The sequence below is a fragment of the Glycine soja genome, chromosome 11, assembly GCF_004193775.1.
Source record: "Glycine soja cultivar W05 chromosome 11, ASM419377v2, whole genome shotgun sequence".
Classification (NCBI taxonomy): Eukaryota; Viridiplantae; Streptophyta; class Magnoliopsida; order Fabales; family Fabaceae; genus Glycine; species Glycine soja.
In genome coordinates this window covers 34,755,471-34,782,743 of record NC_041012.1, presented here as the reverse complement: position 1 = coordinate 34,782,743, position 27,273 = coordinate 34,755,471, and the positions used below count along the sequence as shown (strand labels likewise).

At 34.0% G+C, this 27,273-nt stretch overlaps 3 protein-coding genes, 1 long non-coding RNA gene and 1 pseudogene across 6 annotated transcripts; all 5 read right to left on the bottom strand.

Annotated features, from left to right (window-relative positions):
* Nucleotides 1-1,038: 1,038 nt before the first annotated feature.
* Nucleotides 1,039-3,772, bottom strand: LOC114375025 (WD repeat-containing protein 76-like). Of its 2 annotated transcripts, none has more exons than XM_028332763.1 (5): nt 3,582-3,772; nt 2,934-3,465; nt 2,029-2,435; nt 1,720-1,818; nt 1,039-1,414 (listed from the first exon to the last, which is right to left on the bottom strand). In XM_028332763.1, exons 1-5 carry the CDS (start codon nt 3,707-3,709, stop codon nt 1,198-1,200), a joined length of 1,383 nt encoding a protein of 460 aa, XP_028188564.1. In that variant the 5' UTR covers nt 3,710-3,772; the 3' UTR covers nt 1,039-1,197. The 2 variants fall into 2 exon arrangements, with proteins under 2 accessions (XP_028188564.1, XP_028188565.1); XM_028332764.1 differs by having other exon boundaries at nt 1,039-1,411.
* Nucleotides 3,773-5,143: 1,371 nt separating this feature from the next.
* Nucleotides 5,144-8,620, bottom strand: LOC114373240 (annotated as a pseudogene).
* A 985-nt stretch (nt 8,621-9,605) lies between these two features.
* LOC114373961 (WD repeat-containing protein 76-like) lies at nt 9,606-12,873 on the bottom strand. The gene is made up of 5 exons (XM_028331541.1): nt 12,530-12,873; nt 11,943-12,462; nt 10,565-10,971; nt 10,138-10,236; nt 9,606-9,915 (listed from the first exon to the last, which is right to left on the bottom strand). Exons 1-5 carry the CDS (start codon nt 12,655-12,657, stop codon nt 9,702-9,704), a joined length of 1,368 nt encoding a protein of 455 aa, XP_028187342.1. The 5' UTR covers nt 12,658-12,873; the 3' UTR covers nt 9,606-9,701.
* Nucleotides 12,874-13,737: 864 nt separating this feature from the next.
* On the bottom strand, nt 13,738-16,612 carry LOC114375734. Its single transcript, XR_003658837.1, has 5 exons — nt 16,453-16,612; nt 16,005-16,379; nt 15,265-15,710; nt 15,083-15,157; nt 13,738-14,949 (listed from the first exon to the last, which is right to left on the bottom strand). It is a non-coding gene; the product is annotated as an uncharacterized LOC114375734 (long non-coding RNA).
* A 2,114-nt stretch (nt 16,613-18,726) lies between these two features.
* On the bottom strand, nt 18,727-23,770 carry LOC114375411 (ATPase 8, plasma membrane-type). 2 transcript variants are annotated; one of them, XM_028333185.1, is made up of 13 exons: nt 23,720-23,770; nt 23,416-23,634; nt 23,016-23,153; nt 22,479-22,793; nt 22,052-22,378; nt 21,823-21,942; nt 21,603-21,725; nt 21,377-21,481; nt 20,967-21,276; nt 20,221-20,735; nt 19,776-19,949; nt 19,496-19,678; nt 18,727-19,147 (listed from the first exon to the last, which is right to left on the bottom strand). In XM_028333185.1, the coding sequence occupies exons 1-13, from the start codon at nt 23,768-23,770 to the stop codon at nt 18,884-18,886; spliced, it is 2,844 nt and encodes a 947-aa protein (XP_028188986.1). In that variant the 3' UTR covers nt 18,727-18,883. The 2 variants fall into 2 exon arrangements, with proteins under 2 accessions (XP_028188986.1, XP_028188987.1); XM_028333186.1 differs by having other exon boundaries at nt 19,057-19,147; nt 19,475-19,678.
* Between the last annotated feature and the right edge of the window lie 3,503 nt (nt 23,771-27,273).

Below are 27,273 nucleotides of genomic sequence, written 5' to 3'. Positions count from 1 at the left end.
ACAATGATCTTTAAAGTTGTGACACATTGATTAAAAAACAAACAATTGATATAAATTTAGATTAAAATACACTCATTTTTAATTACTTTAGTCATAAATTATTCCACTGACCTCCAATAACAATGCAGTCTACTATCCACCAACTTATTTTTATGAAAAATGTTTCATTAGTATTAATTTATCTTTTGAATTATGTCTAAGGATATTGTTGGAAAAAAATAGTATAAAAAGATTATTACTTCCATTGGAAAATAAGTGTTTTTCTAAGTTATTTTACACAGATCAAGAAAAATTAATAAATAGACAAAAAATAATATTTTACAAAATTAATTATTAAATAGATGAAATATAATATTAATATTAAATTTAAAAACTAAAATAATATTTATTAGTAATATTGCTAAAAAAGAATAATTAATGTTAAACTAAAAAATCAAATATAACACTTATTTTAAAATATTTTTTATTAAAATAATTTTTTTCTCTAATACAACACTTATTTTAATACAAAGATGGCATTGTTTTGGAAAACAAAAGAAAATTGTTTTAAAACGGGGGAGTAAAAGTTAAATTAAATAAACATTTTAAACAATAATAAAACTGTTTTAATCATTTAAGAAATGTTATGATTTTTCATAACATCAACGTTTGTATTTATTAGACTCAAATTAAAAATGATGTTAGTTTTTTGTTATAAGATCCAATCCATACTCCTAATTAATTATTTAAACTAAAATAATCCTAATTAATTGTATTGACAGACATTCGAAGAAAAAGAAAAATATTTACGAGGGTAGTTTTAAAAAAAAACCAGAGTTTTGAACATATTTATTACTATTAACTAGTAAATTACTATTCTTAATCTTAATGAATTAGGTAATTAGATCTTATAAATAAAATAAAAAATATATATTAATAGTGTATGTATACACTTTTTATTATTTTCTTCTTTAAACTTTATTAATTATTTTAAAAAAAATATTATGTACATCATGTTATTTGTTGTTTAATGCAACAAGCACGACCAGCTCTTCTGCATGGAAATAGAAAAGGAGGAAGTCAGTCCTCCACTTGTAGAGGTACTTAGCATATTTGAAAATACTTCACATGTCACATGAAAACAGTATGGAATCAGAAACTATAGAAGTTTCATTTTATAACATATAACAGAAGTGGATATTAAATAAACATCCTATCCTAGCGCGACGTCCAAATATAAACCTGGCCTCCACTTGTAGCTCCTGCTAGCATCCCAACCTCGTAAGAGTGTGTATCAAATCTGCAAGGAATGGCAGACATGTGCTGGCTCTCTAGAGTCATAACCATCTTCCTTTGAACTGCTGAGACAACATCAACTCCTCTTTTCAAATTTCCAACAAAGAGATATGAGTCATCCCAACCCCATTTTGCTCTGCTACAACAAAAGTTCACAAAAGTCAACTTCTTTTTTTAAGAATAAGTTGGCAATTTATAAGGTATCAGCAAGTTTGCAGTGGCATCACAAATTCGTAGTATAACTACACAAAAGTTTCAGCTTATGCTGATCAAATAAAACCTTTTCTGCTCTGAAGAGTGGAAGCTTGTTTGAAAATGTAAAAATCAGCTCTGAAGAGTTTAAAATCCCAAGCTTTGATTAGAAAATACTTTTGCAGGATACGGGAAGTTAGGAAGATGACAAAATAACAAGTCAATCTTAAGATACTCCCCCAGAAACCGTACCTGAAAGTAGAAAGCCATCTGCCAGTCTGATTGTTATGATTAATAACAGCTGCATCCTCCATGTTAACTCCACTGTAAATAGCAATTGTGTTGTCCAAGCTGTCCATCAAGAGATTATTATATTAAGCCCATCCAAGCAAAATCACAATTAGGTAAAAACCAGCTTCACTACAGCTGGATAATTAATAATGTTTTGGAATCAAGTTATCAAGCACTTCTATAGTTGGTGAATAATGAAAAATAAAAGACCACAGTACCACACAAGTAAGCATAAAACTAGTAATTTTTAGAATGGGAGAAACTCCACACCTTGTAGTTGCCAGGCTACATCCAGAAGGAGAGAAGTAAGCAGATTGTACAGATCTTTTATGGGTAAATGTCCTCAAGGCTGTGAGCTTATCTCCATCGGTATATCTCAAATCCCAGGTGCAGGCAGTTCCATCAGTGGAACTAGTAGCTGCAATATGAGGGTTTTTACAGTTGAAATCTATTGTGTTAATTCTACTTTCATGCAAAACCCAGTGCGACATACGTTTTCCAATCCTGTTATCCCAAATAGTCAAACCTCCAGAACCCTCAGCAAGATATAGGCAGTTTGTCTCATTTGTTGGTTGTGAGAGAGCAAATATACTTTCATCACTCTCAAATACCAGATCAAAGATTTCCTTCTCGGCATCCATTAGCCTAAGAATTCCATCATAACAACTTGTGTATATCTGCATATAAAATTGTTCACAGCATCAGACAATTCTGCAGCTAACAAAACGTAAAGCAGACAAAATAAAGTTGGGAATATTGATTGACTGCAGAAACAAATTGATTCAACCATAAATATGTCTAGACTGGGGTACAAGGTAAACCACAAGCATAGTAATTATATTCAACCAGATTATATTATAAGCCCAAAAAGCTAACACTTTCCACTTTAACCTCAAATTTCCCACTAAGAACAGAATGCATCTAATAAAAATATGCTAGACAAACACAGTTAACATGCACGCATGCTTTATCAGTGTATGGCAAACAGACCAAACGAGTGCATTTCCCGTACAGACAAATGAGCATATTCTACCAGTATCAGAAAACAATTTCCTAAAAGCAACACTATGAAGTTAATTAGTTTGAGTCTTAAGGTAACTAATAACCGGTAAAAGTTATAAAAGAAACTTGACAAATAAGCAGTAATTGTTGCGAATTCAGACACATCATGGTACCTTGGACAAGCAATGTGGTTGAATCAAGATCCCGGAAATGGGAGCTCGATGGGGACGGTATAAATGAACCTCACTTTGTCCCACATTCCAAAACCCAACATTCCCAAACGTGTTACCCACCGCGATCATTTTGACACTACTGGAAGGGAAAAACCGTGCACTGGTTATCCTTCCAGGAACAACCCGCGCAATATTCTCGGGATCCAAATACAGAGCTTCCAACCCAAGGGAAGCCTCCACTTTCCCCTTTTCAACACTAGCATATTGGGCTTTCAATTGGGCCATACCCATGAGTGATTCAACGAAGAAGCTATCTGAGTGATCGCTTTCTCGAGCATCAGCCATGGAAATACGACCCAGACTTACAACGGAAGGTTCGGTTTTTCTGGGAGTGGTGGGACCCACGGAATCTCCGTCAAGACCTTTGGAATCTGGCGGAATTCCCCTGGTTCGCAGGGAGCGCCTAATCACAATTGGGGTTTCGGTTTTGGGTTTCTTTTCCGATTTCATGTTGTAGGATTTGGTTCCCACCCTGACAAAATGACAATTGCGAGAAAAAAAAAAACAACAACAACAACATTAAGTTACGGAAGTTTAAACCTCTCATGATTGAAAAGTGAAATAAGAGAGAGAAGACAAAGTGAGTACCTTGGACGCTTGAAGTTGGAGAGTTGAGTAGCTTTGGAATGGAGTTTGAGGGCAGCCATCATTTCATCGTTGCGGCGAATGTTCTCGAGCCGTTTGCGCTCGTAATCGGTCAGTTTCTGAGGCGCCATTGAAGAGACAGAAAATTAGGGATTTGGTTTTCGAAAAAATGAATCACTGTAAGAAAGAAATTGAAAGTTAGGTTTGTTTTTTATATATAGAGAGAGGGGGGGGGGGGGGGGGGGGGGGTTTGGGCGCGAACCCACACTGGCGGGAAAGTAAATAATATGTTTAAGTTAACATAATCGTGGCTTATTGTTCAATCCAAACTTTACAGTGGTTTGATTTTTCAAGTTAAAACTTTCTGAAGTTTTTTTAATCACTAATTTCAACGTACAGGATTAATCTGACAGTTTTTCTGTATAGATCTTGTGTGGTTTAAAGACTAAAAACGTGAAGTCATAGATAATTAAGTTCAATTAATAAAAAAACAGCTAAATGTCATTGGTAATGATCAAATTATTAAGTGGTGGCTAGTGTTATTAGGGAAAGTTATTAATAATCGAGTAATGCTAAACGAAAAGAATTTATAAAAAAAAAAAAAACTATGTTTAAAAAAAATACAAAAACACGTGAACTCAATGTATAAATGCATGATAAATTTGTGATCATCTCATACACATCTTCTGCCTTTTCGTTTCAGTTAATATAATTTTTTACCGGTTAACTTATGACAAGGTAACTATATGTTAAAAATAACTTGACGTTTCTTAAATAATAGAAGCTAAATTGAATATCTTTCAATATAAGTTGGATTTATATAGAAAATTTACAATTTTATTAGAATTAAAAAAAACACTAGAAACTAAAATCATCAAATAATTTTTTTAAGGACCAAATCCAACAACAAAATTTAAAGAATTGAAATCATAAATATATGCATTATTTAAACTAAAAACATATTTAAGTGAAATTTAAATTATATTGACTATAAATTAAATTATATTCACTTTTAAAAACATGTTACTTCATCATTGCATCAACATGAAACTCTTAAAAATTTATCATGACTAACATATAGTATTACAATAGGAAATTATAAACACCAATCCCATTTTGGGATGGCTTTAGGTAGAAGGAGAGGAGAAAAATAGAGAGAAAATGATAGATGTAAATAAATGATATGTGATGAAAAAGATAAAAAGAAAGATTGAATAAAAGTTTTAAGAGAATGAAATATATAAATATCAGTATCCATTAAGATAAATAACTTCAGGGGAGACATATGGTATAACTAGAGTGGAACCCCTAATTCAAAGAGAGAAAGTGAAAGAGTGCAATAGAAAAAAAACAGTTATATATATGGAGATAACAATCAGAACCAGGTAAGCGGAAAAACGCAGTTCCCAATTTCAGCGGACATCTTTATTATCACTAACCAAAACTAAAGAATAAGTGACAATCTACTAATCCTGACTAATAATGAAATCACTTCTAGTCAATTCTAGCAGACGTACTTAAATGATCACAATGAAAGCCAGGAATATAAAAAAACTATACAAGTATCATTGTATAACACATCGAAAATGCATCTTACAAAACATCCTAGTGCGACGTCCACCCATAGCTCCTACTAGCATCCCAACCTCCTAAGAGTGTGTATCCAATCTGCACGGAATGGCAGACATGTGCGGGCTCTCTAGAGTCATAACTCTTTTCCTTTCAACTGCTCAAAGTACAACGGCATGGGCTATTCTGATTGTTATGATGAATAACAGCTGCATCCTCCAAGTTATGTAAAGACCAAGTTCAATACAGTTTGATAATATGCATTTCAAAAAATAAAATACAGTTTGATAATAAAAATCATTTTAGAATCAAATTAGCATGAGCTTCTAAAGTTAGTACAAGAAGTCAACAACAACGAAAGCCTTTTCCCACTGGTCGAGATCAGTTACATGGATCACACAGCATCTACACATAATTTTCCAACTTGGTGAGGTCAGCAATTGAATAATGAAAAATAAAAGATTACATAAGTAAGCATACCCACAACATACCATATTTTCAGTATTGGAAAGTGGTAACTTTTAGAATGGAAGAAACTCCATACCTTGTAGTTGCCAGGCTGCATCCAGAAGGAGAGAAGTATGCAGATTGCAAACCTCTTTCATGGGTAAATATCCTCAAGGGGCTGAGTATATCCCCATCAGTATATCTCAAATCCCAGATGCAGGCAGTTCCATCAGAGGAACTAGTAGCTACAATATGAGGGTTTTCACAGTTGAAATCTATTGTGTTAATCCTCTTTCTGTGCAAAGCCCAATGTGACGAACGTTTTCCAATCCTGTTATCCCAAATAGTCAAACCTCCAGAACCCTCAGCAAAATATAGGCAGTTTGCCTCATTTGTTGGTTGAGAGAGAGTATATATACATTCATCACTATCAACTACAAGATCAAAGATTTCCTTCTCAGCATCCATTAGCCGAACAATTCCACCATAACAACTTGTGTATATCTGCATATAAAATTGACAACAGCAACTGACAAAATGTAAATCAAACAAAATAAAGTGGGGATTGTTCATTGATTTATCTACAATTAGTTGTAGCAACAAATTAATTCAACCAGAATTATGTCTGGTCAATGATAAAAAGTACACCTTTAATGTAGTAATTCAGTTCAACCAAATAAAACTATAAGCCCGAGAAGCTGACACTCATTGCATTTTGTTAAAATCACATTCACACTCAAACTATAACACATATGATAAATAGAGACAGGGAAGAGGGATCAAGTAATTTCAAAAGTAATCTTAACGCAGACTCGCCCTTCATTTTCTTTAAATCTATCAGACAAAAATAAGTTACACATTAAAAATGTTACCGTTAGAACCATCCTAATGTGTGTGTATGTGTAGTGTAAGAAAACAGATTCCTAACAACCAGTCATGCTATGCGGTTAATTATTTGGAGTCTCTAGTTAACTACTAGCTGGTAAGGGTAAAAGTTATAAAAGAATCTTGGCAAATAGACAGTGAAGGTTGCAAATGCAGACACGGCATGGTACCTTGGACAAGCAATGTGGCTGAATCGAGATCCCAGAAATGGGAGCTTGATGGGGACAATATAAATGAACCTCACTTTGTCCCACATTCCAGAACCCTATGTTCTCAAGCTTGTCACCGGCCACGATCATTTTGACACTATTGGAAGGAAAAAACCGCACATCGGTTATCCTTCCGGGAACAACCCGCGCAATATTCTCCGGATCCAAACGCAGAGATTCCAACCTAAGGGAAGAACTTTCCTTTTTCCCTTCTTTAAAATTTGCATCGTTCAAAAATCTCTCACCTTTGGTACCACCTAGTGTTTCTGTAATTGAATGAGAGGCTTGGGCCATACCCAGGAGCGATTGAAGGAATGAGGTATGAGAGTGAGTTCCTTGACAAGCATCGGCCATGGAAAGAGGACCACAAAACTCAGGATGGAATCGACGGAATTCTTAGCATTTTCACATTGGCACGCTATTTTCGTTTTACCATTTATCAGCTTTTCCCATTTCCCGCTTATATTCTTTTGTTAGATTAGTTTTCTGTTGTAACTAACTACATAGCTTCACTCCATCTTGTATAGAAGGATAATGCTATATTCAATAAAGTTGTTTAAGCTGGTTTGATCATATTGCTTTGCCCTTGCCATTTTCTTTTCTCTGCATTTATCAATTTGTTAGGAATCCCGGGTTCGTAGAGAGCGCCTGATGGTGATTGGGGTTTTCATTTTGGGTTTATTTTTTTCCGATTTCACGATAGCCATCATGTCATCGTTGCGGCGAATGTTCTCGAGCCGCTTCCGTTCGTAATCGGACACTTTCCGAGGAAAGGACTTCTACATTAGAGCATGGGGTCCATTTTGAATTCAAAGTCAGTTAAGAAAACACAAGTCTTAACATGGATTATGACTACTTGGATAATAATTCAATTAGTAATTAACAAAAAAAGCTACTCCCAGATGCTTCACTTGCCCACTCACCCGCAGATAACTAAATAATAATTCATTCATTCATTTTTTTAATGAATAATCTATTTGTTATTATTCATATCTTTTATTATTTTTTTATTTATATTTATCTTTTATAACTTTCATAATTATTTCATTTTCATTTTCTTTAAATTTTTGTATTATCTTTTTTTTCTCTATTTTTCTACTTCAACTTATATTTTATTTAATAATTTTTTATTATTTGAGTATTTTCATAGGGTAAGGGTTTGTTCTATAAAAATAAAAGTTTTAAATTAGATTATAAAAATGTGAGTATTATTTCATTTAATTGTTCATTTAATTCTTTTTTCACTCTCTTTCATTACACCCATCAGATCCTAAATGACCTATTTGGTCCCTACAAAATGCATTTAATACCAATTTAATCCTTGAATTTTGAAATCATCAATTTAATACAGAAATGTATAAATGTTACCACAAATTCATCCTACCATTAATCCATCCCCATTAGACATGGCAAAGCGGGATGAGTATATGGTTCCCCTTTTCCATCCCTATTTTCTCAAGACCATCCCCTTACTCATTTCTAATAAGTAGGAAAAAAAATTTTATCATTGTCCCTATTAAAGATCAGGTATAGCCATCCTCGCCTAATAATTTTAAAAAAATAAAAAATATTTAAAAAAACAAAATTAAATATCTTATTTATTCAAAAAGTCAAGTTTAGACGACTAACATAATTAAATATAAAATTCTATTCTAGTAAAAAATTATAAAAATCATATTCTCATCACCTAAAAACTATCCTTTGAACTTGAGAATTGAGAGAGAGAAAAAATAGTCTCTTATGACTTATGTTTGTCTTTAGAATTTTAGCTTTAGTCTTCAAAAGAATAAACAAAAAATTGTAAGTATAAAAATCTAATAAAAGTAATTAAGTAATATAGATATCAGATAATTAAGTAATTATATGTATAGGGTAAGAGATGAATTGGTACATATCCATACTTTTATTAGAAAAAAATCAAGTATTACCCATATTTATACTCGATCAAAGCTGAGAATTTTCCGTCAAAGTCAAAATGGCACGTTGTTGCTAACAGGATAAATCCATGTGATGAATGTGAACTACACTTGTTTTGCCAAATCAAGGGAATAAAATTGTTACCGAATGTTATTTTTTGATCCCTTAATCTCCTCATTCATTGAAGGTCATTGTTATCATTTAGAACAAGTAGGAGAAAGCTAGGTTCTTCTTCCTTCTCTCGTTTTGCTTTGCGATTGGCGAACGGCAACAACGTGCCTGCAGACGATGGTAGTACTTTTTTGGCCGCCGTGTAAAGATGAAAGGCAACAATTCCTATGAATGCACGTTTGTGTGCATGTGGACAACAGTGGCGCAGTGCAGATGCTGACTATGTGCACTGGTTAACTTATGAATGCACGTTTATTAATGATACTGTGGATTATTGAGTCATTGTTAAGTCAAATAATTAAGTTCAAATTATAATAAAAAAATGTGTTGCTTTTTTATTTTTTTTTAAAGACATCTAAGTCTTAATTATGAAAATATTATATTGTAGATAATAACTTTTGTCATTTTTTTACTCATTATAGAAAATCACCATAAAAAACATCTAATCATTCAATTCTTCTTATAATTTTTTTAAAAGATAATCTTGTTTGAAATACATCAAAAATTACATATAGGTATCTTTTCCAACAAAAAATTGATTTTTCATTCATCATGGAGATTAGTCCTTTACACTAAACCTACCCAAATTTAAACTAATTGCTTCCTTGCTTTTTATCACTAACCAAACTTTAGAGTATAGAGTATATCTCGCGTATATTAATGGTCCGGTACCAGACTAAAAAGTAAAAACTTGAGTTCAAAATTCAAAATCATGTTCCCTACCCACATTCAAACATTTTGGTTAATGTAAAAATCATGTTTGACCCATCACAGATTAAAGTTTTTGGAACTTGAAAGCACATTCAAACACTCTAAAAAGTGAAGGAAATCAAGTCTAATCAATACTAGGATACGTTTCATTTTCATTGTAGTGTATAACATAAAACGAAAGTGCATAGTTTTTTTTTTTCTATTGAAGAACATCCTAGCGCGAAGTCCAGGTATAAACCTGGCCTCCATTTGTAGCTCCTACTAGCATCCCAACCTCGTAAGAGTGTGTATCCAATCTACATGGAAAGGCAGACAAGTACGGGCTCTCTAGAGTCATAACTCTTCTCCTTTCAACTGCTGAGACGACATCAACTCCTCTTTTCGTATTTCCAATGAAGAGATATGAGTCATCCCAACCCCATTTCGCTCTGCTACCACAAAATCAAACTCACAAAACTCAACTGCTTTTCTTTAGAGTATGTTAGCAATTTATAAGGTATCAACTAGATTGCAGTGGCATCACAAATCCGTTCTTATAACTACACAAGTTTCAGCTTATGTCAATCCGTTCTTTTCGTATTCCTTACTTAAAAAAACAGTGGAAGCTTTTTTGAAATGTAAAAATCAGCTCTAACGAGTTTAAACCATACCTGAAAGTAGAAAGGCGTGTACTATTCTGATTGTTATGATAAATAAGAGTAGCATCCTCCAAGTTAACTCCACTGTAAATGCCAATTGTGGTGTCCATGCTGCATCGACCAAGAGATTATATTTACCTTACCCCATCCAGTCAAAATCACAATTAGGTAAAAACCAGGTTCAATAAAGTTGGATGATAAAAAGTGTTTTGGAATCAAATTAACATGCACTTCTAAACTTAGTACAACATTAAAAGCCTTTTTCTACTAGGTGGTATCAATTATATGAATCACATGACGCTAACATATTTTTCCCAGTAGGTAAGGCCAGATAGTGAATAATTAAAAATAAAGGATTACATAAGTAAGCCATATCTGCGGCATACCAAATTTTCACTAGTGAAAAGTAGTAATTTTTATGATAGAACAAACTCCATACCTTGTAATTGCCAAGCTACTTCCAGAAGGAGAGAAGTAAGCAGATTGCAAACCTCTATCGTGGGTAAATATCCTCAAGGGAGTGAGTTTATCTCCATCAGTATATCTCAAATCCCAGGTGCAGGCAGTTCCATCAGAGCAACTAGTAGCAACAATATGAGGGTTTTCACAGTTGAAATCTACTGTGTTAATCCTCCTTTTGTGCAAAACCCAGTGCGACGAACGTTTTCCAATCCTGTTATCCCAAATAGTCAAACCTCCATAACCCTCAGCGAAATACAAGCAGTTTGCTTCATTTGTTGGTTGAGAGAGAGCAAATATACACTCATCACTATCAACTACCAGATCAAAGATTTCCTTCTCGGCATCCATTAGTCGAACAGTTCCATCATAACAACTTGTGTATATCTGCATACAAAATTATTGATCAGACAATTCAATAACTGAACTGACAAAGTTGGGCAATGTTGATTGATTTATCTACAATCAGTTGCAACAACAAATTAATTCAACCAGAACTATGTCCGAACAACGATACACACAGAGTAAACCAAAATATAGTAATTCTATTCAACCAATTAAAACTATAAGCCCAAGAAGCTAATTAACACTGGGCTTAAAAATATAATTTTGGTCCCTATATTACTCAATCCGTATTCTATTTTAAAATTGAAATATTTGATTTTCCTATTTTAAAAAATTTCACAATTTCGGTCCTCCTATTTCAAAATAAAAATATTTCATCCTGATATTTTAAAAAATCCATAATTTTAATTTAATCTTTAATTTTACTTATGTTTTATATCTTTTTAATAAAAGATATAAAACATAGACAAAATTGAAAATTTAATTAAAATTGTAATTTTTTTTAAATAGAATAACTAAATGTCTTTAGTTTTATTTTGACACCAGAGAACTAAAATGACAATTTTTTTAAAATCATGAAAGACCAAATGTGTCATTTTAAAAAATGAAAAAAATTAAAATTACACATCAAACAAAACAACGGAAACCAAAATTGCCTTTAAGCCTTAATACTTCACTGCAATTTGCTAGAATTACATTAACACTCGAACTCCTGAACTCATATGATATATGTGATTCTGCTGCTGTGAAACAAAGCTTACTTTCCTCCTTCGCTTCCCCTTTAACCTCAAATGCACCCTACTTCAAAAAATATGACAGTATGCATCTAAAAAAAAAAACATGCATTTTCCCCTACGGCCTAATTAACATACTTTACCAATATCAGAAAACAATTTCTTGTTAACAATGAAATGCTGCAGTTAATTAACTTGAGTCTATAGGTAACCGGCAATGGGTAAAAGTTATATAAGAATCTTGACAAATTTACAGTAATCGTCGCAACAGCAGGGTACCTTGGAGAAGCAATGTGGTTGAATCAAGATCCCAGAAATCTGAGCCAAATGGGGATGGTATAAATGAACCTCTCTTTGTCCCACATTCCAGAACCCAATATGACCAAACCTGTTACCCGCCGCAATCATTTTGACACTAGTGGAAGGAAAAAACCGCACATCGGTTATCCTTCCAGGAACAACCCGTGCAATATTCTCGGGATCCAAATGCAGAGATTTCAACCTAAGGGAAGTTTCCATTTTCTCTTCTTTAACACTTACATCGTTCAAAAATCTCCCAACTTTATCTCGAACTGTTTGGGCTTGCTTTTTGGCCATACACATGAGTGATTGAATGAAGGAAGAATGAGAGTGAGTGCCGTGACGAGCATCAGACATGGAAAGAGGACCCGAACTTGAAGGTTCGGTTTTGGAGGGAGTGGTGGAATGTGGTGGAATAACTCTGGTTCGCAGGGAGCGCCTGATGACGATCGGGGTTTGGATTTTGGGTTTCACGTTGTGGGATTTGGTTTGTTCGACCCTGGTAATAAGCAAAAACAGCATTGAAAAGTGAAAATAAGAAGAAAGAGTGAGTGAGTAGAGTGTACCTTGGACGCTTGAAGTTGGAGAGTTGGGTGGCTTTAGAATGGAGCTTGAGGGAAGCCATCACTTCATCGTTGCGGCGAATGTTCTCAAGCCGTTTGCGTTCGTAATCGGTCAGTTTCCGAGGCGCCATTGAAGAGAAAAAGAAGGTTGAGTTCAGGACTTGGTTTTCGAATTGCTATGTTGGAGCAGGAGAGGCACCAACTCTGGCGGGAAACTGAATAGTAATATCTTATGCAAACTCCTATATTACTACCTCCTCAATACTCCAATTGTTGTGATTTTTAAAGTCACTAGGTGTGTAATTAAGTGTTCTTTGAATTGGGTATTTCAAGTTTTCAACTTCTCGTAAAAGTAAATTTATCTTCTCTATTTAACTTTAAATAGTACTTTGTTACAATAACATTGTACACAATTTTTCAATCCCTATAACCCTCACAATAAAATGGGTTAGTTGAGGGGGAAAAAAAAGAATTTATAAGAATGATGCTTAGTAAAAATGACCTTCCTAAGTATTTTTGTGTGAACAATGTGATTAATAACACTTGTTACGTAATGAATAGACTATAGAGCTACGATAAGACTAATTTTAAAATCAAATCCCCTAAAATAAAATGAAGGAAAACTGGCATCTCCATGTTATTAGATGTAAATATTTTGTTTTGAATAATGAGAATAATGACAAGGGTATAATTTTAACTTACTTTGAGCATTTTGATTGGAACCAATATTACGCTTGTTCGAGTATAATTGGAATTTTATCTCTTAAATAAAGTATTGCCTTTGAGGCTTATGGATGAAAAGTAGTGACTGAGAAGAAAATCTATTAAAAATAACTTGGTTCTGTGACAAAAAAAAAAATTGTCAACAAAAGTCATAAATACTTTACACACATGTAGCATATAACCAAAAAAAAAAAAAGAAGATCACATGATAAATGACAATGTACGGATTATGCTTAATATTAGCCAAGTGTGTATTTGAACCAACATTGACAAAATCATTTTAAATTAAATTAATTTTACTTAAATTTGATTTAGAAGTCATTAGGTTTATCTTTGAATATTTTTATTAAAAAAAAAAAAACAAGCTAGCAGTAAAGCTCAATATTTTTTTTATCCAATGCAAAATATATCTAAATTTGTTTCAACTTAAAATTAAGTTTAGACAAATAATCAATTTCTTATTGTGAAACCAAACATGCAATAATTTACCTAAGATCCCAATAACTATTATTTCAATATAATTAAGAAAAGTCCAATGTGAAACCCAATACACTATCACGTTTAGTCAATGACTAGCAAATTAAAGTACTTAGCATATTCCATAATATTACACATGTCACCCGAAACGGTCTGAATCAGAAAATACTAGTATGTTTAAGCGTGTGTTTAGATGCACGTTCGCTTCATTTGGACGTGCGTATTTAGTGTCAAACGTGAGAAATTTAGTTAAGCACCATGTTTGGTTTTTCTGTTGCACGCAATTCACTGAGAAAATTAATTTCCATGTGAAACTACTTGAGGTTGCTTCTTTGTCAAAGTAAAATCAATTTTTAGATTTGGAAATCGGATTTCTCATGTTTGCCCTTGCCCTTCACCCATTGTGTCTATCGATTCCTTTCGCCATTGATTATATTTCTAGGTGTTTCACATGAAACAAAGCCTTAACACCCCTCGAGGACTCAGAGACACCTCCAGCCATGACTCTGGTCACGTGGTTGTTGAAATCAAGGACGGAGACTGAGAGGCACCACTTCGGCCATGTTGCAAAGATGAACCGTGATGAAAATGCATCTTAAAAACATCCTAGCGCAACGTCCGCGCATAAACCTGGCCTCCAGTTGTAGCTCCCACTAACATCCCAACCTCGTAAGAGTGTGTATTCAATCTGCACGGAATGACAGACATGTACGGGCTCTCTAGAGTCATAACTGTCTTCCTTTGAACTGCTGAGACCACATCAACTCCTCTTTTCACATTTCCAATCAAGAGATATGAATCATCCCAACCCCATTTCGCTCTGCTACCACTAAATCAAGCTCACAAAACTCAACTGTTTTTCTTCAGAGTAATTAGTCAGCAATTTATAAGGTATCAACTATATTATAGTGGCATCACAAACTAATCCGTTTTAGCATATGCCAATCAAATATTTCCTTTCTACTTAAAAAAAAGTGGAAGCTTTTTTAAATGAAAAAATCAGCTCTAGAGAGTTTAAATAAATCAAAAGCTTTGATTTGAAAATACTTCTACAGGATAGGGAAGTTAAACAAACGGTATAAGTATAACAAGCCAACCTTCAGATACTTCCCCTGAAACCATACCTTAACGTAGAAAGGGGTGTGCTCTTCCGATTGTTAGGACATATAACACCAGCATCCTCCAAGTCAACTCCACTGTAAATAGCAATTGTGGTGTCCGCGCTGCATCAAGAGATTATAAAATCACAATTAGGTAAAAAGTAAAAACCAGGTTCAATAAAGTTGGATAATAAAAAGTGTTTTGGAATCAAATTAACATGCACTTCTGAAGTAGTAAAGTTAGTGCAACAAAAACCTTTTTCTACTGGGTGATATCGGTTACATGAATCACATGAAGCCTGAACATATTTTTCCCAGGAGGTAAGGTCATCTAGTGAATAATGAAAAATAAAAGATTACATGAGTAAGCAATATCTGCGACATACCATATTTTCAGTATTGAAAAGCAGTAATTTTAGAATAGAACAAACTCCATACCTTGTAGTTGCCAGGTTACACCCAGAAGAAGAGAAGTAAGCAGATTGCAAAGCTCCATCGTGGGAAAATATCCTCAAGGGAGTGAGTTTATCTGCATCAGTATATCTCAAATCCCAAGTGCAGGCATTTCCATCAGAGGAACTAGTAGCTACAATATGAGGGTTTTGACAGTTGAAATCTATTGTGTTAATCCTGCTTTTGTGCAAAACCCGGTGGGACAAAAGTTTTCCAATCTTGATATCCCAAATAGTCAAAGGTCCAGATCCCTCAGCAAAATATAGGCAGTTTGCCTCATTTGCTGGTTGAGATAGAGCATATATAATTTCATTATACTAGCAACTACCAGATCAAAGATTTCCTTCTCAGCATCCATTAGCCGAACACAACTTGTGTATATGTGCATACAAGAGTATTGATCAGTCAATTCTTCAATTGAACTAATATGTCTGCACAACGATTCACATAAACCATAAATTTAGTAATTCTATTTATAAACCATCATAACAAACTAACTAATAACTAACTAAGTTTGTTAGTTATGATGGTTAATACTATTCAACCAAATAAAAATTATAAGCCTGAGAAGCTGACACTTCACCGCAATTTACTAGAACTACATTCACACTCTAGCTCCTGAACACACATATATAAAGTGCATAACAACACTATGCAGTTAATTAATTTGATTGTCTCTAGACAAATAGACATCAATTTTTGGAAATTGAGACAAAGCATGATACCTTGGACAAGCAATGTGGTTGAATCGAGATGCCAGAAATGTGATCCACTTTGTCCTACATTCCAGAACCCTAGATTCCCCGTGTTGCTACCTGCCGCGACCATTTTGACAGTAGTGGAAGGGAAAAACCACACATAGGCTGTCTTTCAGGGAACAAGGCGTGCAATATTCTGGGGATCCAAACGCAGAGATTCCAAGCTAAGGGAAGTTTCGATTTTGGCATCGTCTAGTTTTTCTTGAACGAGTGATTGAAGGAAGGAGGTGTGAGAGTGAGAACCTTGACGAGCATCGGGCATGGAAAGAGGACCCAAAGGTTGGGTTTTGGAGGGAGGAGGAAGTTTGAGGTTTGACGTAGTGGAATTTGGCTTCTTCAACCCTGGCAGGCAATAAGCAAAAACAATGTTTTGTTAGGTCATAAGATAGAGAGAGAAGAGGAAGAAAGTGAGTACCTTTGGCTTCGGTTGAAGTTGGAGAGTTGCGTGGCTTTGGAATGGAGTTTGAGGGCAGCCATCATTTCATCATTGCGTTGCCGCGAATGTTCTCGAATCGGTCAGTTTCTGAGGCGCCATTGAAGAACTGAGGAAAGGAAAGGCCTGCTACGTTAGAGCTCTGGCGGGAAACTAAATAATAATAATAATAATAAATTACGTAAACCTCAGCATTTTAAAAAATTATATACGTATTTTCTTAATTTTTTAAACTTATACAAACTCAGCTAAATATCCTTGAAACACACTAACAAATTATGTGTGCTGTCCATGATATTTAATTAGTACTTTTTTCTCAAATGTCTTTTGTTTTCCTCTTTTAAATATGAGACAATTTTGATTAAAATAAATCAAATTGCACAAAATTTAATTAAATTGTCATACAAATAAATATATATGCTAAATGAACATTATGGTGAGCAGCGAAATTATTGAACCGATTTCATTCTAGTAAATTCATATGTGAAATGAATAATTATGGGTTTCAAAAATCAAATAAAATTACTCACATCAAGTCATCAATGATCCAACTAACAAAATTATCTAAACCAACTATTAAGTCTTAGATATATTTTAAAAATGGAGGAAAAACATATATAATTTCCTTAAATTTTGGATAAAATTTTGAATTTTTTTGTGTAAATTTTAAAAAATGAAAAAAGATATATGTAATTTTCTTAAATGTCAAAAGAGATTTGTGTAATTTACTTTAGTTGTTTTTATATCCTGTTCAAGCTTGTGTTAATCAACATTAATTATCCTCTTTTAATTAATTTTAACCATTTAATTAATTGTTTTCTTTAAAGAAATAATTATTTCTCCTATTTATTTTACAGGCTCATCTCTTTATAATTTTTCTCTCCTATTTATTTTATAGATTCGCCTCTTTATAATTTATCTATTTCTACTAAAAAAACTATAAAACAAATCATAGCATTAATGGAGTGAAACTAAGTTAAATGAACAGAATAAGTAATTCCTTGTATTTTCTTTTTTTTATTGATATGAATAAAAAAAAGAGTAAATTATAACAACACTTTCTTAGGTTTTATGTAATTATACAAGCATTTCATATTTTTTTAACCATTTCATTCATCTCTCTTATAGGGTTGTTAGGGTAAAATCTGATAGGGTGTTGAGGGATTATCCGTATAATATTTGTAAACATATAAGAAAATATTAGTGTAATATTTTCAAACTTAAAAGGAATTAATTAAGAAATAAAATAGAGTGAAATTACATATTTGATAAAAAAATAAGTGTTATTGTAATTCTCACTAAATTATAACTAATATATTTTATTTTACTGCATCTCCCTACTGTATCGAGAGATAAAAAATGTAACTAGTTCTTTAAGGTTTTGTTTGGATTTTCTAATTTATACATTGTGTCTGTACGAGAGAAAAAAACTTAGAGATTCAGTTTTCAAAATAAAAAAGCTATTTAATATTTACTTTTTAAAATAGGTTTCAACCATTATTATTTTTTTATTGGCTTTTTGTTTTTTTATTGAAGTATATTGCCTTTTCGATTTATAGGCAGTATATTGCCCATGCTTATTTGGATTTATAGACACCAAATAAGAAACAAGATTCGGTGTATATGTTGCTTTTGCTGTGTAAGAAAAACATATGTTAGCTTTTTTATTTTATCACCGTATTTTTATACTATTACGGTCAGGTCCAGCGTATGAATTTATTTTAAAAAAAAAAAAACTTCAAAGAGTTAGCTACGTTTTAGTGAAAAACGTAGTAAAATAAAAATAATTAGTTATATCATTTTAGTGAAAAGATAGAGATTATAAAGAGGTGGGTCTTCTGTAAAAAAAAAAAAAAAAAGAAAAGAAAAATTGGGGTCCATAAAATAAATTAGCATTATTGTGTTGAGTATGTGGTTACTTAAATGTTTTTTTAAGTCGTTAATTAATCATTTAAAGCTCAATTTTGAAAATAATAAAACTTATAATGTATGTAAAAGTGAAAAGAAGCAAAGACTTTCTTTACACTTGATAAAATTTGTTTCTACGTATATCAAGGCTTTTTAAAGCTCTGATACAGGGATTTTTTGTCCCTCTAAAACCAAAAGCCTTATGATCTTGTAATTTTGATGATTTCTCCATTTTTACTGTACTTTATTCTTGTTGTTTTTCATCAAAGTAAATTGATCGGTTATATAAGATTTAGGATATGAAACATTTAAGTGTTTTTGTATTCCTAGCCCATGAGAGATGCCAAATGGAAATTGCAACATGTGCCTCGTATATAAAATTGTGTGGCCCCAAGGCTAAGGGGAAGAGTAGGAATATAACCACAAGATACATGGTTTTTTTATGATCTGCTCCATGAAGCTCTAATGTCCCGTATTAAGTATTTATTGTTCCTTAAAGATTGATTTAGAGGGTGTAGTGTTGCTGGATGGTATCAATGTCAATACCCTTCAACTTGACAACAGATTCAACATGTCCCTTGAGTGTGTGGAGCTCCCTCAACCTGGCAGCCTCAGCACGTCTCTTAGCCTGTTCCGCGATTTCAGACTGGTCATGTTGGTTGGCCTTGTTGGATTCTCCAACTTGGAGACCGTGAAGTGTGCGCTGAGCCACGGCCCATTCAGCTTCCCTTTCACCCCTTCCATAGTCCTTCTTTGTTGTGAATGCAGTCTACACATATATCAACACAACAAGAAATTGCATTTAGCCAAAAACAACATCAACAATACTGCCTTGGTCTTTTTATGTATAAGCAACAAGTTTACTTTTTTTGTCCCAGTTATAAGAAACAATGACTAATTTTCAAACAACATATTTAGGGTTAAAAAAAAATTTATGCTTAAAAGCATTTTTGAAATAAAATTTGAATTTATAGTAATATTAAATGTAACAATTACTTTTTTTTTTATTTTGATAATCTGTCATGTGTTTCTTTTGTATAAGAGCCTATGTGGTGGAATGAACTAATTAAAATGACAACAAAGTTAAGGACTAAACTGTTAGAATATGTTTCTAAACCTTGTTCTCAAGCATGTTGTCCCATGCCCTGCCTGATAACCCCAAGCGGATGAGGAACTTAAGGATGTCAAGAGGAATATAGGTAACAATGCTGAAGACCCAAATTGCTCCTGCCCATCCCCAGCCAACTCCATTGACCCTAGCAAAGTCCCAGTGAGCATACACAGCAATCACAGTGGCCACCTGAGTTCAATTCACCACTTCCCAAGTTAATAAAACTCAAACCACACATGATATTTTCTTTTGTGATATTAATTGTTTTTTCAGAAATTTCACTAACCAATTGTGCAGCAAAGAAGGCTGTGATAAGCAAAATGCCAGGGCGCTCAACATAAGACCAGCTCCTTGACCTGGTCACGAAGATGAGTGCTTGACTAATGATACTCACTTGAAGGTAGAGAGCTGAGTTAAGCTGCTCTTCATTGTCTACAATTGGCTCGACTCCAAAGACTCTCTGAAACAAAAAACATTCTGGCATGTCATGTTACCGTCCCAAAATAAGTGTTGATTTAATAATTTAATGTAATATTGATTATTCTTTTTCACATTTTATTTTAACTTTTGAATCTAACATTAATATTATTCTGTCATCCATTTAAAAAGATTCGCTTTGTAAAAAAAATTTTATCTATGTAAAACAACCTACTGCCACACTTATTTTGGGACAAAATGAATATGTCATAAGTGGTGTATTGTACTGTTATTAACTCTGGAATAGCACTTACAGTGAAGAAATCCGTGTCATGAACCAAAAAGAAGAACACAACAGTGATGATGGCCATGTAAGCTCCAAGAACGACTCCAGTGGCAAAGATTTCCTTGAGCTTCCATGAGTCAGGAAGAGGAGAAGGCTTCACCCTATCCTTGGAGATGGTCATGATGGTTCCGTCGTTTAAGATGGCAATGATGAGGACCATGAAAGGAGAGAAGTCAAACTTCCAGATAAGAGCAACGAGCATGAACCCAAACACGATACGGATGGTGATGGAGACAGCATAGATTGTGTAGTTCTTCATCCTCTGGAAGATGGCACGGCTGGTCAACACGGCACTCACGATCACACTAAGTCCAGGCTCGGTCAGAACAATGTCTGAGGCACTTCTGGCTGCGTCAGTTGCATCAGCCACTGCAATACCAATGTCTGCCTTCTTCAATGCAGGGGCATCATTCACACCATCTCCAGTCATTCCACAGATATGCTTCATTTCTTGCAGCCTCTTCACGATCTCATATTTGTGCTCTGCATGCCATACATGAATAATCCTAATTTAATTAGAATGTATTGAGATTGCAATCTTATAATAATAGATTTTCTGTTATGTATAGTAAGATTGTTTGACTTTTGTAATAACTAATTTAAAAGTCATATTAAAGGTGATTTCTAATTAACTAGCTGCGTGAAAAAATTTGACATTTTTTGTCATGGGGTTTGGTTTAGTTTAACATGGAGTAGATTAGTTGATGTCATTACCAGGGAAGACTCCGGCAAATCCATCAGCCTTCTCAATGAGTTCATCCACTGGGATTGATGCAATAGCAGGGTCCTTGCTATTACCAAGAAGAGAGGATGAAGGGTACATGTTGGTGCCCATTCCAAGTCTGCGACCGGTTTCTTTTCCAATGGCAAGTTGGTCACCAGTGATCATCTTAACGTTGACACCAAGGTCAAGAGCACGACGAATAGTCTCGGCACTGTCATGCCTTGGAGGGTCAAAGAGGGGCAAGAGTCCCAAGAATTCCCATGATTCTCCTGCACTCTCCTTGTTCTTTTCTGAAACAGTCTGAAAACCAAGTGCAAGAGTTTTGTTAAGGGGAATTTCCTTATTTTGGTTTTTAACAACGAATTCATGGCATGTAGTATTATACACTTTATTTATTCACCTGGCGTGAAACACCCAATGAACGCAGACCACGGTTAGCATACTCATCAATGACTTTATGGGCCTTTTTCAAAACCTCTCCCTTGAGTTCACAGAGCTCAATAATCTGACATGTATAAATTGGTTAGTCAAATATGAGAAGTTACATATATGTAATGTTTTAAAAAATAGTTATTCCATGGTTATATTAGTATATTGATGCATATTGGTAACGGTGAATCCCTTACTTGCTCAGGGGCACCCTTGCTACTTCTGTGCCAGTTGCCTTGACCATCAATATAGGTAATAGCTGTGCGCTTGTCCACGGGGTTGAAGGGCAAGAAATGCACCTCAGTGATTCCTGCTCTTGCCTGAGATGCCACAAAATAGACGAAGTTAAGCCACTTTGTATGGGTTATGTTAACATAAGACAATACCAAGGTTCATAAAAAGAAACTTAATTAGTACCTCCTTGGGGTCACTCAACATTCCAACAATTGAAGCATCAATGGCATCCTGGTTTTCAGTCCTGGAAGCCCTGGCAGCATATAAGACAAGGGTATCCTTGTCCATGCCAGTGGGGAACACCTGCATTCACAAACAACCTTGGTTAGCACAAAATGGAAGCTTTTGGTGCAAAGGTGTTAATTCATTATCACATTTTAGGAAAATAAAATAATTCGCATTAGTCATTCACCTCAATTAAGCTCTTGTCCACAGTGAGCTTGTTAAGGGTGAGAGTTCCGGTCTTGTCACTGCAGAGGACATCCATGCCAGCCATTTCTTCAATGGCTGTCATCCTCTTGGTGATGGCTCCTTGCTCAGACAGGCGGTGAGATCCAATAGCCATGGTCACAGACAAGACTGTTGGCATGGCAATTGGGATACCTCCGATGAGAAGAACCAATAAATTGTCAATACCATCTCTGTAGGCCCTTTGCTGGATGGGGTACATCACAATAATCTCAATCAACATTCCAATAGCAATTGAGCAGATGCAGAAGTTTCCAATGGATGTCAACACCTAATAGAAGCCAATTAAGTATCCAAACACATTAGTCCAAAGTTGTTAAACAAAGAAATCAATTCAAGAAACACTTGCTAATTGTTAAAGAAAGATATACCTTTTGGAAGTGACCAACATTGTTGGTGCTGTCCACAAGATGCGCAGCCTTGCCAAAGAAGGTGTGAACACCGGTGGCAATGACAACAGCTTCTATCTCACCTTGTTTGCAGGTGGAGCCAGAGAAGACCTCACTACCAGGGTTTTTGGTGACTGGCAAGGACTCACCTGTGAGGGCAGATTGATCAATCTTCAGGGGATCTCCCTCCAATAAACGAGCATCAGCTGGGACAATATCTCCCAACTTGATGCTGATCAAATCTCCTGGCACCAACAATGCTGCCTCCTCCTCACTCCATTTTCCATCCCTCAACACCTATGTACAAAATTGTTCCTTCTTTTTAGTTAGTGAATGCGAAACATATGAGAGTTGTTATGGTACCCAGAGAAATCAAAGGATTTTGGTACAATTGTTTTGAGTCAATAGTTGAATGAGTTTGGACATTCCAAAATCCTTAAATTTTCGAGGGTATCATAGAATTTCTCAATTTATATTGGAATTGTGTGCATAAAAGTGAATGAACAAATGTTATGTTACCTTGGTTTTGGGTGCAAGACCAGCCATTAAAGCTGCTGCGGCATTGCCTGCATTGTTCTCCTCAATAAAACTAATGGTTGAATTGATGATGAGCAACACGACAATACCAACAAAATCTTGCCAATCCGGTGGCTTGCCCTGATATGTTTACAAGTTCTTGTTAAATAAAAACAAGGTCAAAGATGAGAAATTATAATGTGCTCCCCTACCACATGATTCTTATTGATTTCTACATGACATCTAATCAAGTGTTATTAAAAAAATTCTGAATTACAAAGATTGAATACTTGTCATGTAGAAATTAATTGAGATTATAGATATGTGATAGTTCTAGACCAACTAATAATTTCTCATCAAAGATGAACACAAGGACATAAAGAGATGAATTTTTTTTAATTACCCCTCCGTTGGCCAGTACAATGGCCATGATAGCAGCAACTTCCATGACCCATGAAAGTGGATTCCACATAAAACCCAAGAACTTAAGTAACTTGCTATCTGTTTTCTCCTCTAGCTTGTTGGGACCAAAGACTTGGAGCCTCTTCTCTCCTTCCGCTGAAGTGAGACCCTCTCTGGTACATTTTAGCTGCTTGAAAACTTCCTCAATGGGAATGTGTTCCTGCACATATACATACAATGTAATGAATAAATTTTCAAAAGGCCAGAAGAATAGAACCCATGATTACTTATTTTTTTCTCCTTACAAGATCCACATTCTCGTTTTTGAGGTCCTCAAACGAGATATCAGAGGCCATGTTGTCAAAGATGAACGTGTCCCTTCCTAGTTTTGTTTATTTCTTTTTCTTTAGATTTTTTTTTAATCTCCTCTCTTTCAATGAGCTCCTCGAGCTCCCTCCCTTAGGCCTGAACGTCCATGGAAGGGTGAAAAGAGAAGGAGAAATTTTTGTTAAAGGAAGTAACAGTTATGGTAGGCTTAGGTTCCCCATGTTTTATAGTAGACAAAATAGACGATGCATGGTTACATGGTATGCAATTATTATCAGCCACTAACTTCCTAGGTCAAATTCCTCTTCTTTTGGAGTGTTTGTTGAATGACCTTTTGGCTAGCCAAAGTCCCCAGGGTGGCATGTGAGATGGATATTTGGGTGCAAATTAAACTGTCCACTTAATTAAGCTTCTTTGTTATAATATCAACTATTTTGGTCGGTGGTTTATTATGCGCCAAATTCCCTAAACCAATTAATGACCAGCCATTAAATTTATTGAAGGTTCAATTGGAAATTGCAATTATGATTTCACGAGGTTGTATAATAAAACACAACCCCTTACCTCTTTGTGTGAATGGTTCTTCTCCAAATAGAAATGCTAATTAAATTGTCTTCGAGTTGTCACGGTTTACGTTAAATAGTTTATTTTCCTTTTTAATTAATATTTGTAGGCTAAACTACTACAAAATTGTTTGCCACGACATTTTGTGATGATTTTTGTTTTAAAACATCGGTCTATACCTCTTCAAAAATTGTCCACTTAAAAAATATAGACCCTAAAACCATTGCATTCATTAATTATTAAAAAATATATAAATATAATTATAACCGTCATAAATTACTGATAAAAAAAAGTTGTGCACTTCATGTTTGGTCCTACTCCAATTTACCATGTGAAGTGCAATACATTGAACAAAATTTTCAAAATTGTGGCCTTGGAGATTTACTAATATTATTGCATGTAGTCAACAACACTTTTGGTGCATCAGCAAGTCATTTCCAACCTTCCACAGAACCAGCTGTTGATAAAAGTGATGAAGATGACCTAGCCAGTTCATCAGATGAAGAGCATCCAAATGCAGAAAGGACCACTGCAAAAGAAAGCACAGATAGCAAAGAAGCTGTAGAAGCATATATGCCAAACAAAAATGGGTATATAAGGATGAAAGTTTTGAAGTCTTTGCAGGGTTAGTGGGGGTGGAGGTTCAAAAAGCAGGAGAGTAGCAATAAGAGGATACAAATACAAGTGCTGAAAAATTCAAAGAAAAGGAGTTGTTGTCTAATCTAATAATGAATCCATATACCTAAGACATCGTTGCCACAGGTTCCAATTAAAGAAGAACAACCAGAGGATGTATTCCTTCTAGTCTCAAGGCCTTCAACTGATGCATCCCTCATTCTGCACCCTGTTACCTCTTAATCTTTACCACGTCTTAAGGAACAGGACAAATAATTTCCATTTTGTATTGATATGGTGGCACTAAGGCCCCATTGAAAAAATTGTTTTTCTGATTTTAATTTGCGTACGCATTTTTGGGATTTTTAGTTTAACCTTATGTGTTTAATTTTTTTATTTTTACTTTACTTCTACTCATGCTTAATTTCTGCTTTCGGTATTGTTTTACTTTAGTATATATATTTTACATTGTCAATCAATGATGATGATAGGTATGACATGTTAGTCCATTGATCGTTTACTCATTATTTAATTATAAAATTAATTTGTTAACAACTCAAAAAAGTATCATTACTTGTGATATACCTAATCAAATACTTAATTTGAAATTATAAATGTTGATTAATATATTAAAAAGAAAACCATGTTTATTATATAAAAGATATACAAATTATTTAATATTTATATTTAAAATAATTTTTTTCATAAAACACATAAATGTTTCTTATCATGTAATTTCAATATTAAGATACGAGTCTACATATCACCAGTAAAGTACGCTAGTGTACTTGTTTACGCAAAATCAAGCATGTTTCTAGTGGCAAAATAATAGTACGAAAGAATAGAGATAATTAGGATGTTTCATCTTATTAGAATGACAAGTTGACAAAAAAACATTTAATGTGCCAACATTCATCTCTCTCTAAAGAAAACCAAAGACAATACAAGGCACAAGGTACCTTTAAGGACTTTCTTGAAGACTAGTTGTAAATACCATAGTGTTGGAGAGTAAGAGAATAACTTTTGTAGAAATTACATTTATCACTTTGAATAAAACATTTTCATTTTTTTTCTCTAAGTGTAATCTTTGAGTAATAAAAGGACTAGCTTTAAGAGTTGTATATTCATCTTTATAAGACGAAGTAGTTAGTGAGCGCTTTACCCTACTTTTTTCTAAGTGAAAAAATTGAAGCTTGAGGAGTTTTGTGTTCAAAGAATACTTAGGTTGTTGTTTGGAGAAACAAAACAAATAATATTTGGCTATAGGAGCAGGAAAAGTTTTGGTGCAAACAATGTTTTAACAATTGTTTTGTTAGTAAAATACTTGGTGGTGTAACTAAGGCCTATACGTAGTTTCAAGTTGAAAATATAAATGTTTTGTGATTTTAACTTTTCTCTTATCTCTTTTATATTGCATCTTAAGATTACTTGTTAAACAACACTTGCTTTAACAAAATCTTAATACATTTGACTTTTTAAAATCGATATAATATTATTTTTGAAAGTCTTTCTTACATTGTCTATAAGATAAGATGCATGATACATTCTTTGTAAAAAGTGTTGCGAAAATATCTTAAATGCAATTCAACCCCTTTCTCTCGTGCTTTTTTGTATTTTACAGTTTGATATCAAAGTTCACCTTTTTGGGTTGAGCACTTACTTTGTAGTGTGAAAGGACAAAGATTTGCTATGAAAAATCTAGAAGGCCAAATTATACCTGAAGGTGGAGTTTGGTGTGTCTCCATTTACAGAAAGTTGCCTGTAGGAGAGAGAAAAATCAAACACTTTTGTGGGTCTCTCCTAATGGTAACTTGCAGCACCAGAGAGGATCTTAATTCCTGAAGGTGCCTCCTTAGCAAGGCTGCTAGCTTTTGTAGGTGAAGAATATTCATACAATCATACTAGAGAAATCGCAGATAAAATCCACCTAGTACGTCACATTATTCATAGAAATGTGGTCGATACACACAAGATCCATGGTGTCTACATTTTCTAGCTAAATGTTGAGCAACACAAATATTAATTATTAGTTTGTTAATTTTTATTGGCAGGACGATTAAACTCAAATTATCTTTTATTAATTTTTCCTTAACTATTCAATTAATCTTATATCTTTAAAATTAAACAGGTATATAATTACTTTTGTTTAATCTGAATCTCTATAACAAGTTTTACAGCTATATATAAGATAGAAAAAGAGACGTGGGGCGTTATTCATATGACTTACAAAGGTACTAAAGATGTTTAGTTGAGAAAGTTGCAACCTAAATGAGACATTAAGAGATATTCATTATGAATGTTAATGAAACCATTAAAATAGTTTAATTTTTACACACCAATAGTTATTGCACTG